At 51.6% G+C, this 15040-nt stretch overlaps 1 protein-coding gene across 1 annotated transcript; it reads left to right on the top strand.

Moving 5' to 3' along the window:
• The first annotated feature begins 2987 nt into the window (after positions 1 to 2987).
• CHGA (chromogranin A) lies at positions 2988 to 13091 on the top strand. The gene is made up of 8 exons (XM_027458834.3): positions 2988 to 3143; positions 3713 to 3759; positions 7730 to 7823; positions 8262 to 8330; positions 8931 to 9029; positions 10022 to 10528; positions 10942 to 11399; positions 12547 to 13091. Exons 1-8 carry the CDS (start codon positions 3095 to 3097, stop codon positions 12628 to 12630), a joined length of 1407 nt encoding a protein of 468 aa, XP_027314635.3. The 5' UTR covers positions 2988 to 3094; the 3' UTR covers positions 12631 to 13091.
• Positions 13092 to 15040: the final 1949 nt, after the last annotated feature.

Genomic DNA, 15040 nt, shown 5'->3' with positions numbered 1-15040 from the left:
TATCTTTGTGAAAATGACACTTTTCTTCTTTCTCTGCCTCATCTCCCAGATCTGTAAAACCACAGCAGTCTGAAATGCAGTGTCAGTGTTTCCAAGCACAGGAGATGGATGAATTTCTATCCCAGTTTCAGCCAAGGAGTTAGAGAACAAAGCTCTCCAAGTAGCTCAGAACCATACCCCAGATCCTTTGGCTTTATTTCCTAGATTCTGGTGGAGAACATTTCTCTTATGTGCTGACTGAGAATAACATTTGAGCCAAGTAATCTTTTTCATAGAAGATGTTCATATATCAACATGGCTTTTGGGCTGACCCTCTTGTTCTCTGAGCTTAGAGCATGGCTGGTACAACAGCACAGGGTGCCTACTTCCATCCATCCAGGCATTGCCTTTTTCTCTAATCATCTCTCAGGCTAGGAGGGCAAATATCCTTTTCCCACCACAACAACTCATGGTCCTGTCCAACTGCCCATTGTGCACTAGTCACTGCAGGCAGGTCGCAGCATATAGTTCTCCATATTCTCACCACACGTCATGCACTAGAAATTAGACAGCTATAAGGAAAAAAGGCATTGTTCTCTAAAGACATAAACAGCCTTTTTATAAGACTGGAATTGGTCAGAAATGCCTGCCGTCATCACTTTGCCAGCCACTAAGGATCTACTCCTGTTCTCCATATACAAAACCACAAACTACTTCAGAGACTCACAAACCTGCTCTTCCCTTGAAGTCTGTTTCTGGCATTGCCTTTCCCTGAGTGGCAGAATACCTTCCACTTTTTTATTTGATCACTTTTGCTCTTTGACATAAATCTTTCCCTGACATGCTTTACTTTGACAGTTCCTAATATAGCTGTGCCTAATGAGACAAATTCCAATAGCAGAAGTACTGATTGCTGGATTAACAGTTTCATATCCATTTCCCTGGGGCAAGATATAGAAAAAATCATCATCCATCATGCCACTACAGTGGGAGATTGCATACCCTACCTGGAAAACATTTAGTTTCTTCATTGCAATGAGCATAAAGGATGCAAGACCACAGCTTGCGAGAGGGAAATGTATAGTCACGGGCACTGCATATTCTGCTACATTTCTCAAAAAGGGGCCTCAGGGAAGAAAAGGGCCTTGTGTAAGCAACTGGATTAGAACTGAGATAATTTATTACCCTAATAACATCAACATTTATAAGTAAGGATAAGCAAATATTGACTAAGTAAACACAACCTGATAAACAGATCAATCTGTTTCTCTGTTTGAAATATGTAGGAATTAACAAGCTTAATAATATTCAGTGTTTTACACTTGGAGACTAAAATGCTCTGGTGTACCTGAAGTAGTAAAAGGCTATTGTATAAGACAATAATAAATAAATAAATAAGTTCAACAGCACCCAGAAATACACACACGGACAAAAGGAAAAAAGAAGGAAAAGGAAAATAAAAAGGAAAAAGAAAAAGGAGAAAAAGAAAAAGGAAAAGAAAAAAGGAAAAGAAAGAGAAAAAGAAAAAGAAAGAAAGAATAGCTGTTGTTCCTGTTGGATACAGGTTTCCCATGCAACAAGAACTGTCATGGGTGTTCATTTCCTGGTCTTATAAACATATAACCATCAATCAATGTTATTCACAAAGTACTGTTTAGAAGATCAACTTATTTCCAGCTTTTCTCTGCTATTAATTAAAAAAATGCAACAGACAAGGAGAACTTTGATTTTGTATGGGGGGGATTTTACAATCCAAATGTGCTTTTTGAGGCATGGATTTAAATAAGATACTAGAGGACATTTGAGAGTACATTTGGGAACACGTTTCCATGCACAAAGTGGAAACCTGTGTGCTCCCTGGTCTCAAAGAAAAGTTTTAGTCAGAACAAAAACGTTCTCACATCCTCCTTGAGCACAGGGCTTCCATAGCAGGGCGGCGTGCTTTTCTGAATTTAATTTTCTAGTATAAGTCCCTGACTTTTGTGACCTCTGAAATTGCTTTAGGTATAATAAACTCCTTGCATACCATTGACACTGAGTAACAGGGGCACACAGTGGAAGGAATAAAACTCTGAGCTTGTTCTAAAGAAGCACTGCGGTCACTTTCAAAAGAGAATCCAACCGGCAGCCCTCACAGACTCTGCACCCAACGAATAAACAGGCATTTTGTCAACTGCACAGGGATGATTGTGACTAAGGGAATAGTCCAAGTCATTATTTCATCTCCCTACTTTGCCCTGTGATCAGGTAATCTTTGTTACTTCAATGTAGCAGTGCTTAGCTGGGAGGGTATATATCACTATAGTGTGATACTGCTGCTTGTTGTGAGCCGCTAAAGTCAGGAGAGTGATGTATTAAGGAAAGGACAGCAGGGCATTGCTTGCAGAGTCACAACAGCTGAGCTAAAAGCCAACAAATTTTGCTATTTACCCCAAACACTATCCTACTACTTAAAAGATCTGTCATAAAACAGCTGGGACCTGCCACCTCCATCGGCAGACTGGTGTTGTGGCCGGTTCCCTGGCCATTGACCACACTCACAGGCACTGCTATCCTTCGTGGAGGCATCCAGCAGCCATCTGAAAACTTCAACATCTGTTCTGAACTATTTGCCTAGATCTCTGTGGTCAGTGAAAGGCAAGGGCACCCCTGGAGGGCACGCAGCGGTGGCTGTGGCGGCAGGGACACGCGGTGACAGTCCCCGACTCCTGTTTCTGGGGATGCACTGAGGGCACCCATGCGTGCAGGTGGCCAGCGCTGGCTGGGGCGCAGCCCACCCTCACCGGTACCCCGACATACACCTCCAGAACACCTCGCTCCTGCTGGGGGTGAGCAGAAGGAGGCTCTGGAGCCTGACAGCGCTTTGCGGGGGCTGGGGGTGCCCGGTGCGAGGCTGCCCCCCGCTCCCCGCTCCCCGCGCACGGTGGGGGCCGGCTGCCGCCGAGGGGAGGGCAGGGGGAGAGGAGGCGGCTTCCTCCTGACGCCATTTCCGAGCGCTGCCCTATATAACCGGGCTGCTGCGGCACTGCCCGCCTGGCAGCCTCAGCCGGGGGCAGGCACGGCTCTGCCTCAGCACCCGCCGGCACCTCCTGCCCTGCCCGCCCCGCCCCGCGCCATGGGCCCGGCGCTGCTCGGCCTCGGCCTCCTGCTGCTGGCCCTGCCCGGTGAGTGCGGCCGCCACCGGCACCCCGGCCCCGGCCCCGGCCCCTGCCCCTCGCCGCCGGGCCCCAGCACCGCGGGCAGCGCCGGCAGCACGGCCCGGCCCCGCTGCCCCCGCCCCCGCCCCGGCAGCACCGCGGACAGCGGCACCGCAAGGTCACCGCCGCGGAGCTCCCTTCCCTTCCCTTCCCTTCCCTTCCCTTCCCTTCCCTTCCCTTCCCTTCCCTTCCCTTCCCTTCCCTTCCCTTCCCTTCCCTTCCCTTCCCTTCCCTTCCCTTCCCTTCCCTTCCCTTCCCTTCCCTTCCCTTCCCTTCCCTTCCCTTCCCTTCCCTTCCCTTCCCTTCCCTTCCCTTCCCTTCCCTTCCCTTCCCTTCCCTTCCCTTCCCTTCCCTTCCCTTCCCTTCCCTTCCCTTCCCTTCCCTTCCCTTCCCTTCCCTTCCCTTCCCTTCCCTTCCCTTCCCTTCCCTTCCCTTCCCCCCCACTTTTCACCCCATTTTTCTCAGTTCAGGATTTCTCACCTTGCCCCCCACAGCTGGTAACTCACTCTTTCTTTCTGCCCTCCCTCGTTTTGCAGCTCTCTCTCTTCCCGTGACCAGCGACATGAGCAAAGGGGACACCAAGGTAAGGATGAGACTCTAGCGAGAGAGGGGAGCGAAGCTGAAGGGTGCGATGTTTAACCTCCACCTGGCTGGCTGACTTCTGGCTGCTCCTGCTGAAATCCCCCCTGGGAAGTGACAGCTGGGGGGATTTGCATGAGATATCCCTGCAGCGGGCTCCATCCTCCCTGACTCCCTCCCCACCAGGATTTACCCTTTGTGCTTTCACCCCTGGGCACCTGAGCAGGATGAGAGCCCCTCAGAATGTACCAGAGGGACCAGACAAGCTGTTTTGAAGCCTGGTGAGGACCACGGAGGTTGGGTATGACCCTTCCTCGTCCTACTTTCAGCTTCTCAAAGCTCCCAGCAGGATGTGACTCAGGGGGAGTGGGGGGAGATGTGATTCAGGAACGGGCATTGCTGGTACGGTGTGTGTTTGGGGGCGTGCGTGCATCTGTGTGTGCGCTGTGTTACTTAGCTGTGCTCCTGCAAAACAAGCAACCGGCGACTCTCAAACTCCTAATCTGTGCTCGTCATCCTGGCCGGGTGGCTGCAAGCTGTGTGTGACTTGGCTGACCTCTTCAGCCTTCTTTAAAGACCTCTGTGCCTACATCCCTGTGCCTCTCTGCCATCCATAGGCGCACTTCACACGTATGTGCACTCCCCAGTGCTTGGCTAGGGGTGTGTGCCTGTGCTGATCTGCAGCAGAGACCCCCACCCCCTTCCCGATGTTACAATGCCTATAGGCTTTCATGATCTGCTCATCTAGCTGCTCAAATTAACACTTCTACAGAAATGAATGTCCAGAAAGCAGATGCCAGACCTTTCCCCCTACTTCCTGAACCTCTTTGATTTCTGAAATCTTCCAGCCACACGTGTTTTTTTTTCCCCCAGGCAGCAGCAGGGAGGCACGCTCATGTCACTCTCAGCCACGGGTTCTGATTTACGGTGCCCCTGCTCAGTTACCTCCAGGGCAGGTGCCAGGAGAAACTCCTCCCCATCCCGCGTCAGATGTGCCTGGGTCTGGAGAGCTGTCGCCTTGCTAAGACCTTTAGGCTGCTTAGCCCTTCCTGGGGCTGAGCTGCGAGCCGCTGGGTGCCAGCTCCAGGCTGTGCACTGCCAGCTGGGGGAGGAGGCCTGGAGCAGGCACTCGTCCCTTCAAACAGGCTGGGTGCTCACTGGGCATCCAGTGGGAAAGTCCATTAATTCCATAATTGTCCTTGTGAAGTCTGTTTCCTGGTGTGTTTCACCATGGCAAGTCCCAGCAGAGCAGGTGTAGTTTTTATGGAAGCTGGCACAACTCCATGGGAGGCCTTCCTTCAAGGAAGGCTCCTCTCCCAAGCCTGTCCCCTCCCCAGGTGCTGCACTGGCACGGGCTCTAGCTGAGAGCAAGATCAGAGCACAGCTTTCTTTTGGATTTAGCTGCAACTGGAAGGAGCCATTAGGGCTCTTCTGCCTTGTATTCCCTGAGACGTTTCAGTGGGGGAGCTCCTGGTCTCAGGGAACAGATACCACCACGTAGGTACGGCACTGGGCACTGCAGCTCTTCCTACCCACCAAGCTGCTGTGCACATCCTCTGCCACCTGTATTTGTGGGTGGCTCGGGGCTGTGAAATGAGAAGTTAGCACCTGCAGGACTTCCCTGGGCAGCTCATCAGGCTTTCCTTGCAGCAAGGGCTTTCCGTGGGGAGCTGAACACAGCCACAGCAGTTACAGCAGCTCTGGTGTGTGCCCACTCATGCTCTAAGGACTCACAGGCAGACATTTCAGAAAGGGCCAGAGCACACCTGAGCTTAAATATGGGGAGGTCTTTCCCAGGAAGGACATGATCCTAGGGAGATTTCTGTGTAGGGACCAACTCCTAAGGATCTATGTATGGACTCACAGTTAGAGGACAGCTATGGCAAAATTCCAGCCTGAGGTTCTGCACTGGATTAATTACATTCATTTGGAGAGGATATCCTTCATTTCCTGGTGCTGGCTGTTCCGTGACCTTGTGAAGTCTCACTCTGCAGGATTTGCTCTTACAAAAAGTCCTGGAAAGTGTTGGAACGATTGCATTCCTCATTTCTTTAAGTTGCATAATTCCTCCACAGAGCTGGCCAAATGTCTGCAGTGGCTGATTTGTTTCTCCGTGTTCAGACAAAGACCCTAAATCATCTGAGAAATCTTCAAAGAGCTCGTATAGGGTGTTTCATTGGACGAGGTTCTTATTTCTCATGCTGAGAAAGTGCTTGCTTCTGAAGCTGCACCAAATTCTGCTGCAATAAGTGGCTCCAGAGGTTGGGAAACATGGGAGGGAAGTATCAGAACCTGTCTTGTTGTTTTTTTTCTTCTTAATGGTAGAGTGAAGTAACTCTAAGCCATCTAAAATCAATATTAATGGATTGTTTGTGGCATAGGAGAAAGATACCAGAGAAATTTCTCAGGTTTCCTTTTGTTAGGTCTTTACTGCAACATTTTTATTCCAACAGGCAATCCCCTCAAACCCAGTAAGCAGATAAGGGCTCAGCATTTTATGGCTGTAATCTGCAAAAGGAGGCCTCTCTCCTTCCACGGGGTGAAAATGGACCCGTTCTAGCTGGTCAGTGGATATATCCAATTGCTTGAATGAGCAGCGCTGTGGCTGACTGAGAACTGCTGACTGTGTTTAATTTCCACTGCAGCTACAGTGCTCTGCTCCCCGGGGAACGGCACCTTGTGAGGGAGGTCAGGGCTCGCAGGGCTGCCTGCAGAAATCACGAGTCTGATTATTTTTGCCCCCAAGGCTTAATTGTATCTTTTTGTTTTCTTGGTTTTTGTTTGTGGTTTTGTTTTGTTTTTTATTTTGTGAATAATCATCCTTTTGAACTGGGCAGCCTAATTCCTGCACTATTAGTTGGCGTGAGCTGTAGCAGATGCTGTTCCCTCACCCGTGTGACTACTTGGGTCCACCCCACGACCACTGGCCACCCGGTGGGGCTCCTGCTGTGGCAAGGGTGCCTCCCCCCCTGCCAGAGTGCCACCTTGCCTTTGTGCCGGAGGCTTCGATTCTCTCACCACATCCATGCTGCGCTGGGTGATCCCCGTGGGACCAGCGGTGCTGCGGTTGCCTGGGTACAGAGTTAGGTCTGTAATCTCCGTGGGGGCGATGGAAATAATGTCCTCTTGTTACACACTGAAGAAAAGGGCTCTGCAGAGGGCAGGCTCAGAGTCCATCCTGTCTGAGAAGCTGCCTCAGGCAGCAGTAAACACTTCGGATGAAAGGGTGAGAACTTCCTAAATTTCAGGTGACCCATGGCCATGTACAGCTTCCAGTCTGCAATAGATGGCTTGCACTCCAGCAGAGGTCAGACACTTCTCCAGAGTGTGCTGTCTTTCTCTAGGACTTCACAGCAGTATTTCTCAGCCACATTTGAGAGTACGGTTTGCCCTCGGTGCCTGGCTGCAGTCCAGCTAGGATGTGCCGAGCTTGAATAGGTTGCAGGATTTCAAGGTTGCCTGATTAAGAGCTCTGGACAGTTGTTGCTGTCTGTGACCTCCCCCTGAGTCCTTTCACAAGAGGTGGGTTGAGGGTTGAGGTGCGTTGACTTAACATTATTCTTACCCTAAATCCCAAACGCAGCACCATAGCAGCTACTAGGAGGAAAGTCAACTCTACCCTAGCTGAAACCAGGACAGATGGGTTGGACCCTGTGTATTTCTCTGGTTTCCCTTCAGTCGCTTCTTGTGCCCAGTCTCTGGGGTGGGCTGGAGTCATGAGATCCTCTGCAGAAGCTCGCAGCATGTTGAAAAAGCTCCTTCCATTGCCATGTGTCATTCGCTCACTTCTCAGTTTCGGGAGGTACCTTCTGTTCCTGCGTTAGGTGAAATGGGAACCGAACGTTCAGTTCTGGCTTCACCAGAAAAGCAAGAGGATCTGTGCCATCATCTGCTGCATTCCAGCCTTGGTAACAAATAGGTTTGGAAAAAAAATAGCAAAGCAGTTCTTTAATGTTTTTTTTGTCTCCTTCTAGGTTATGAAGTGCATCGTGGAGGTCATCTCTGATACTTTATCGAAGCCAAACCCACTGCCAATCAGTGAGGAATGCCTGGAAACGCTCCGAGGAGGTATGGATGCAGATTTAGTGCTGGGTATCAACCAGAGCAGATGTGTCAGGGACACAAGCAGGGGCTGGTCTTGCTCCCCATGGCCCAGTCCAGCCCACACTCAATCAGGGCCTGACAAGGGGTCCCCGACACTTTCACCTTCCTCGCAGTGACCCCGCTGGGCTGCAGCAGGCCCCAGGAGCTGCTGCATGGCCCAGGCCATGCCTCACCGGGGCACCATGGCTGGGTGAGGCGCTGGGTGGTCTTCGTGGGATAAGAAACATCCCATGCCAGCCACCGTTTCTGCCAACCACACGGCTAAGAGACGTGGCAGCAAACCAGGCCAGGGGAGAGAGAAGAGCAAACGGAGAGGGAGGTGGCACCTGGGGTTCTGTTGTGTTTCCTGAGGGTGGGGGAGTTGTCGCTGACCACCTCCATACCAAGCCTCCCCTGTTGCAGATGAACGAATCATTTCGATCCTTCGCCACCAAAATTTACTGAAAGAACTCCAGGAAATCGCTGCTCAAGGTACAGTAGTTTGGGAAAAGGGGGTTCATCGGCTGTAGGTCCTCACACAGTTTCTGTTGTGTTTTTCTTTTGTTTTACATTAATTTAATATTGTGTAAATGTGCCATAGGGCGTATAGTTTCAGGATTTCAAGAAGAGACTGCAGGTGTGGGGGAATTTTGCTTATAGTAACTCCAACGTGTATCCAATGATTTACATGACCCAGTGCTCACTCAGCAGAGCTATGTGGGCAGCATCTGGAAGGAGGCATTTTTTTATCCTTCAGCATTGTGATGCCTAGGTGTTTTGTTGGCCTCAGTGCACTGCGGTTCAGCATCTCTTATTCCCTAGCTCTCCATCAATATCGCTGTTTTCCTAGCAACCCCGCTTCTCTGAGTTCTTTCAGAGACCTTTTATTTCTGCAGATAATGTTTTTGATGATGGCTTTGTTCCTGCAGTTGATTCACATATCCTCCAGTCTCAGTTTTCCTTGCAGCTCTCCTTTGACATTGTAGAAAACACACACAGCATTATAAAGGGCACAGAGCTATTGTGCTACCTGTACTCTCTGAAAGACGGGCGGGGATGTTGCTTTTTGCTACCTTTTGTTACCTGACACAGGTGCCAACGAGAGGACTCAGCAGCAGAAGAAAAACAATGGCTTTGAAGATGAACTTTCTGAAGTCCTTGAAAGTCAGAATGATGAGAACAAGCAAAGAGGTCAGTGTCAGCCTCCCCCCGGGGAAGCACGCCAGGCTGTAAACAAGGATGTTCTTTCTAACAGCCTTGGTGCGTCCATCTGCTTCTCGTTTGGGCCTCTCCTTTGATGTGACACACACAGGCAGCCCTCTTTGCTTCGCTCTTATTTACCAGCTGAAACAGCGTGTCAGTTCTGAGCTCTAGTACCCAGTCACCAGGCTGACACTGAGCTCTCCCACCTTGCTGCCAACACGCACGCTTAATGCTTGCAGTGAGTCACAGCCGGGGAAATCCCGTGCTGAAACACTCAGCGATGGATGCAAGGGCAATGTGGGTCTGCTCCTGCCACCCTTGTTTACAAGGCACGTGGCTGTGGGGCTCTGAAGGTCCAGGCAGCCCACACACACACACATCACCTGCATCCTGAACAGCCCACACGGGCCGGGATGTCCCCTTGTCCCCACGTTCCCACAGCCTGGGTGCAGACAGGCAGCGCTGCGGGAGGCAGGGTTGTCAGTCCGCTCCCTTTTGCACCTCAGGAGGTGATGATGCCCTGGAGGGGTGCGATGGTTTTTTATCCAGCAGAGCTGGCTCCTCTTCTGCGTGGTGGGGTGGGAGATAGGGATGTCCAGCACAGTCCTCTTGAGAGCAGAGAGCTGCATGTGTATTACATACAGCCCTAAATCCTTTTGTTTTTCGTGCTATTTGGTTTCATGCACAGAAAGTATGCTACCGATATCTCAGGAGATGGCTGTGAGGAGTGTGCTGCAGCAAAGTGCTCAGGCATATGTTTAACTTCAGCCCTGTGAGGCTCTCCAGCAGAGCAGGCACCGGTGAGAGCCCCGGCTTGCTTGAGTGCAAGCATATGTTGAAGTGACTTGTGAAAGTCTGAGCCACGGGCTGGTTAAGCAGATTGCTGAGCAAGGCTGACGCTCCCTAGGAAACACGCAGGCTCCCCTGTTTGTGAAATGAGCTCTCAGGAGAGGTGTTGCTTCTTGCTCCTCACTCTGCAGATGCAGCGTGGCAGCACGCTGAGGAGGAGCAGCCCACAGAGTCCCTGGCTGAGCTACCAGCACAGAAAACCCAGCAGAAAGAAGATTTGAGAAAGGAGGGGAAGAACAGCCTGGAGGAGAGGGAGCCCAGGCCACGGGATGCTGACCCTGGTGAGAAGGAGGACCAGGAGGATGCAGAGAGCAATGAGATCAGGGACACGGGGGATGCCCAAGGAGAAGCAGCTTTGGAAAACCACATCGGCAAAGATCTGAGTGAGGATGAGCTGCAGCCCCGAGAGGATGAAGAGGAGCAGCCCGGAGGCCCCAGGGACAGCCAGGAGATGGAGGAGGAGGGAGAGCAGCCTTCCAGGCAGGGCCAGGAGCAGAGCAAGGAGGCGGTGGGGAAGCGCATGGAGCAGGAGGACGACAGAGAAGATGCTCCTGCAGAGGAGGACCCTACTGAAGCAGAGAGGTCACTTGACTTGGCTGCGGAGGACGTGGGGGCTGAGGAGATGCAGGGAGAGGACAGTACGTATCTCAGAGACCGCCCTGATACATACCTGGGGTTAGCTGAGACAGCCCCAAAGTTCAGGCAGGTGCTTACAGGGGTTACAGAAATGCCCCCGTGACAGTCGCCCACACCCCTCAAGCACCCAACCCCTGGGCACGCACACAGCACAGGCCCTGCAGGTGCCTCGCTGCCTGCTGCCCAGCTGCCTCCTGGGGACAACTTCCTTTTCCTTGAGCTTCCTGCATGGTTTTTGGCTGCTGCCTCCAGCCCTCCTTATGGACACTGTGACCTCAGAGTGGGTTTTTCTAGAATCCTGGGAGTGGGGCTGAGTCAGGAAACCCACCTCGCATCACCTCTGAAGGCTTGGTTCAAAGGTGGAGCCCAGCCAGGTTAAAACTTGTGCTCACTGTTGTGTACAATGCTCTTTCAGGTAACGACGATGCTCTGGGATTTGGCAAAGATGAGCAGAGCTCTGAGGAGGAGGAGGAGGAGCAGCCACGTGCACTGAGACGAGGAAGACATCGCCTGGAGGACGAGGGGATGCAGGCGGATGAGGACACCTTCCAGACCAGGGATGCCAAAAGTGAGGAAATGGAGGACGAGTCCTCCAGGGAGTGGGAGAACTCCAAGAGGTGGAACAAAATGGATGAGCTGGCCAAGCAGCTGACATCGAAGAAACGCATGGAGGAAAACGATAGTGGAGAAGACCCAGACAGGTCCATGAAAATGGCATTCAGGTCCCACAAGTATGACTTCAGCAGCCCAGAGGAAGGAGTGAGAAGGTCACGGAAGCATCACTCAAAGGAGGACAGCAGTGAGGGCTTTCCGCTGGCTCCCATGCCTGAAGAAAAGAAGGACGAGGAAGGCAGTGCTAACAGGAGAACAGAGGTTGGTGCACATAGGTTTAAGAATAAATCCTGTCTGGTTATTACTTGGGAATCCACACTGTGCTTGGAGAGAGATAGATACCTTGGCCTTATGCAGCCAGCATTGGTTCTCTGTGACATTAAGAAGAGGTCTGGTGACCTTTTAGTTATCCAGACCTAGGTTTTATTGAGGTTTTCACCTATCTGTGCCTTTGGTTTATTTTTCTTGTTTTAATATCTAGTGCAAAAACATTCCCTGTCCCAGAGAACCTTAAAAATGTGACAGAACCTTTGTGCCGGCCTGCAGTGGACACAGTGACCAGCTGGGGGGTGGGTTTTGTGTCCCAGAGCCCTTTCAGCTCAAGGGGAAAGCTCTTCCTGGCTCAGGTATGGAGTGAGCAGTGTCCGACCTCCTAAGGAGGCAAAGCAGGAACACAGCAGTAGTGAGAGAGCTGGGGTGTGGAGTGGAAATGGCTGGGAGGGATGTGAGCATGTCTGAATATACTCATTCCCTGGTGCCTTGTGTGATGCCGTGCAGTATCTCAGCAGGTCCCCGGGCAGCCAGGAGCTGTGGTTTTGCCATGGTACTGACACCCAGCGCCAGTTTATCTGAGCCACAGGGGGCTGAGGAGCCCAGGGAGGTGAGGAGGTGCCAGAACTGTGGAGGGGTAGGGCTACTTTTTCCTCATGAGGAGAACAGCTCAGGGATGAGAAAAAAAAAAAAGCCTTGTTTTTTTAATATACCTGTTGTTTTTTCACACTGACCACACACAGTGCAGGTTGGTCGTTTTGCCAGCTTGTGCTTGGCTCAGCATGGAGGAGAGGATGTTTCTTCAGCACTAAAGTAGTAGTGGCAGCACGAACATGCAGCAGCAACCACAGCAAGGCCATGTTGGTGGACAGATGAGCCTTTAAACTGGCCCAAGTTTATTTCCAAGCTGAAAAGCCTCTTTTGATGGCCCAGGTGACTGAGGGTGCCTGGCATAGCATGCAGAGAGATGGTACAGAGGTGACACTAGTGCCTAAATGCGGGTGTTCAGCACTGTTTGAGAGCACCCATCCTGCTCTCCCTCACATTAGGAAGCACCTCTGGGCTCGGGGTGGGCACCACACATCTCCCATCCCTCAGAAGCAGCAGGGCTGACGCTCCTCCTGGCATCTCATTGCAGGACCAAGAGCTGGAGAGCCTGGCAGCCATCGAGGCTGAGCTGGAGCGCGTGGCCCACAAGCTGCACGAGCTGAGGCGGGGCTGAGGGCTGGCGGCCGCCCCCTTCCCTCCCCGCCGCAGTCTCTCCCTTCCTGATCTCTCGGCGAGCACGACGGAGCAGCAGCACTGCGCCTCAATGCTGGCCGCGCGGGCGCCCAGGCCTGCCTCCCTCGCAGTAGTGTTGTGCCCATCACTGCTTCTTGCCCCACGCTCCTCTGTCCCCTACGGATGTCCAACTGCCCTGACGGGCCACTGTAGCCAAGAAGTGCGACCTGCACCTGTATTTTCTTTCTTTTTTTTCTCTCTCTCTCTTTTTTTTTCCCCCCTTTCTGTTTTTAAATGACAGGACAGCTTTCTAGAAAGTTTTCCTCCCACCGGTAGTTTCACTGGGTAAAATTGCAATAACTTGTTACCTTTTGATTAAAAGCTGAGAACTCTGACTGTAATATATTCTATATAAAAAATTTATCTAAGGAAAAATAAAACTGCGGTGGGTTCCTTGTTTTATTTGCCAGCTTTGGTCTCGGTCAGCGGCAGGGCTGTCCGGCCCCTTTGGGGAGCAGGGAGCCACGGCATCCCCTCACCACGACACGTCTTGGTGGCGTTTCCAGCCTTACTGCTGCCCAGCCCTACGGGCACCTCTCTGGGGCCAAGGCAGGGGTTTTGGAGCTTCAATATTGGGTAAATACTTGAGAAAGTCAGGTTATTCAGGCAACATGAGTGGGTTTTAATAAAATACTGATAAATGGGCTAGTCATGAGGAAAACCATGAGGTGCGGTCTGGCGGCGCCATCTTGTGCTTTCCCTCCCCTCAGGCGCAGCAGGAGCGCCCACATCCTTGGGCATAGGCTGGGTGCCAGCTGGAGGGCTGGGCAGTCTGTGGCTGGGGAGATTGGCCCCTAAAAGTCTCTAAACATAAGAATTTGCCCTGCTCGAATGGAAGAAAGTGTTTTTAGAGGGTGTAGGAATATGCCTAATAACTACGATGGTGAGGTCAGAATTAAACTCAATATATGCCTGTATTCTGTTAAAAACACGAGCTGTGTTGGCCCACGCAGTGAATCGGATTGGATTTGGGTGTGTGGACTTCCCTCAGCACAGAGGAGGAGGCTATCACACGACGAGCTTCCCCAGGGGGCTGGCAAAAGCTGCTGCGATGGGCAGTGCTCCTTGTCCCCTCCCAGCCCATGCAGCACCTGGAGGAGGAGGAGGAGGAGAAGGAGGAGGAGGTGAGGCCGAGGCACTGCGTGAAAGCTGCCCTGGGCACAGGCTGGGAGGAGCCACAGGGTGAGTGACACCCAAGCCAAGTGTGGATCAGGAGGCTCATCCTGACAAGATCACACTCATTAAACCCGTAGAAACACACTTAGGAACAGAAGTGAGATCAAAGCTGTTCCACGGAAAACATACTAGAATTTCAGTAATTAGGGAATTCATCCAGCTACAAACATCTCGTTTTTACCTACTGCTCACCATTTAGATTTTACTTTAAATATTGTACTTAATTTCCTGCCTTTAGCACTACCCATACAACCCCTTGCAAATTGAGGTCTACATATGGCAGGGAATTCAGAGAACCCCTTCCTCCCATTTCCCCCCTCCCCCCAAAGAAAAACCAAACAACCCACAACAGAAATGCAGCCATTTCCAAGGAATCACAGAATCACAGAATTATCTAGGTTGGAAGAGACCTCAAGATCATCGAGTCCAACCTCTGACCTAACACTAACAAGTCCTCCACTAAACCATATCGCTAAGCTCAACATCTAAATGTCTTTTAAAGACCTCGGGGGACAGTGACTCCACCACTTCCCTGGGCAGCCCATTCCAATGCCTCACAACCCTCTCAGTAAAGAAGTTCTTCCTAGTATCCAACCTAAAACTCCCCTGGCGCAACTTTAGCCCGTTCCCCCTCGTCCTGTCACCAGGCACGTGGGAGAATAGAGCAACCCCCACCTCTCTACAGCCTCCTTTAATGTACTTATAAAGAGCGATAAGGTCGCCCCTGAGCCTCCTCTTCTCCAGGCTGAACAAACCCAGCTCCCTCAGCTGCTCCTTGTAGGACTTGTTCTTCAGGCCCCTCATCAGCTTCGTCGCCCTGCTCTGGACTCGCTTGAGCACCTCAATGTCCTTCTTGTAGCGAGGGTCCCAAAACTGAACACAGTACTTGAGGTGCGGCCTCACCAGAGCCAAGTACAGCAGGACAATCACTTCCCTAGACCTGCTGGCCACACTGCTTCTTATGCAAGCCAAGATGCCAACGGCCTTCTTGGCCACCTGAGCACACTGCTGGCTCATATTCAGACGACTATCCACCAATACTCCCAGGTCCTTCTCTGCCTGACAGCTTTCCAACTACTCATCTCCCAGCCTGTAGCTCTGTTTGGCGGTGGGAGAGCCACACCACCACCCCTTCCATGCTGCCTGTCCCTTCTGAAGAGCCTATAGCCAGACAT

The sequence above is a fragment of the Anas platyrhynchos genome, chromosome 5 (genome assembly GCF_047663525.1).
Source record: "Anas platyrhynchos isolate ZD024472 breed Pekin duck chromosome 5, IASCAAS_PekinDuck_T2T, whole genome shotgun sequence".
Lineage (NCBI taxonomy): Eukaryota > Metazoa > Chordata > Aves > Anseriformes > Anatidae > Anas > Anas platyrhynchos.
Note: the sequence above shows the minus strand (reverse complement) of the source record. Positions and strands in the feature narration are given on the sequence as shown.

Bases quoted from the DNA above. Each gene is read 5' to 3' on its own strand.
- CHGA (XM_027458834.3), top strand. From the start codon at position 3,095: ATGGGCCCGGCGCTGCTCGGCCTCGGCCTCCTGCTGCTGGCCCTGCCC. The intron at 3,144-3,712 runs GTGAGTGCGGCC...CTCGTTTTGCAG, and splicing joins CCTGCTGCTGGCCCTGCCCG to CTCTCTCTCTTCCCGTGACC. The intron at 11,400-12,546 runs GTTGGTGCACAT...ATCTCATTGCAG, and splicing joins GTGCTAACAGGAGAACAGAG to GACCAAGAGCTGGAGAGCCT.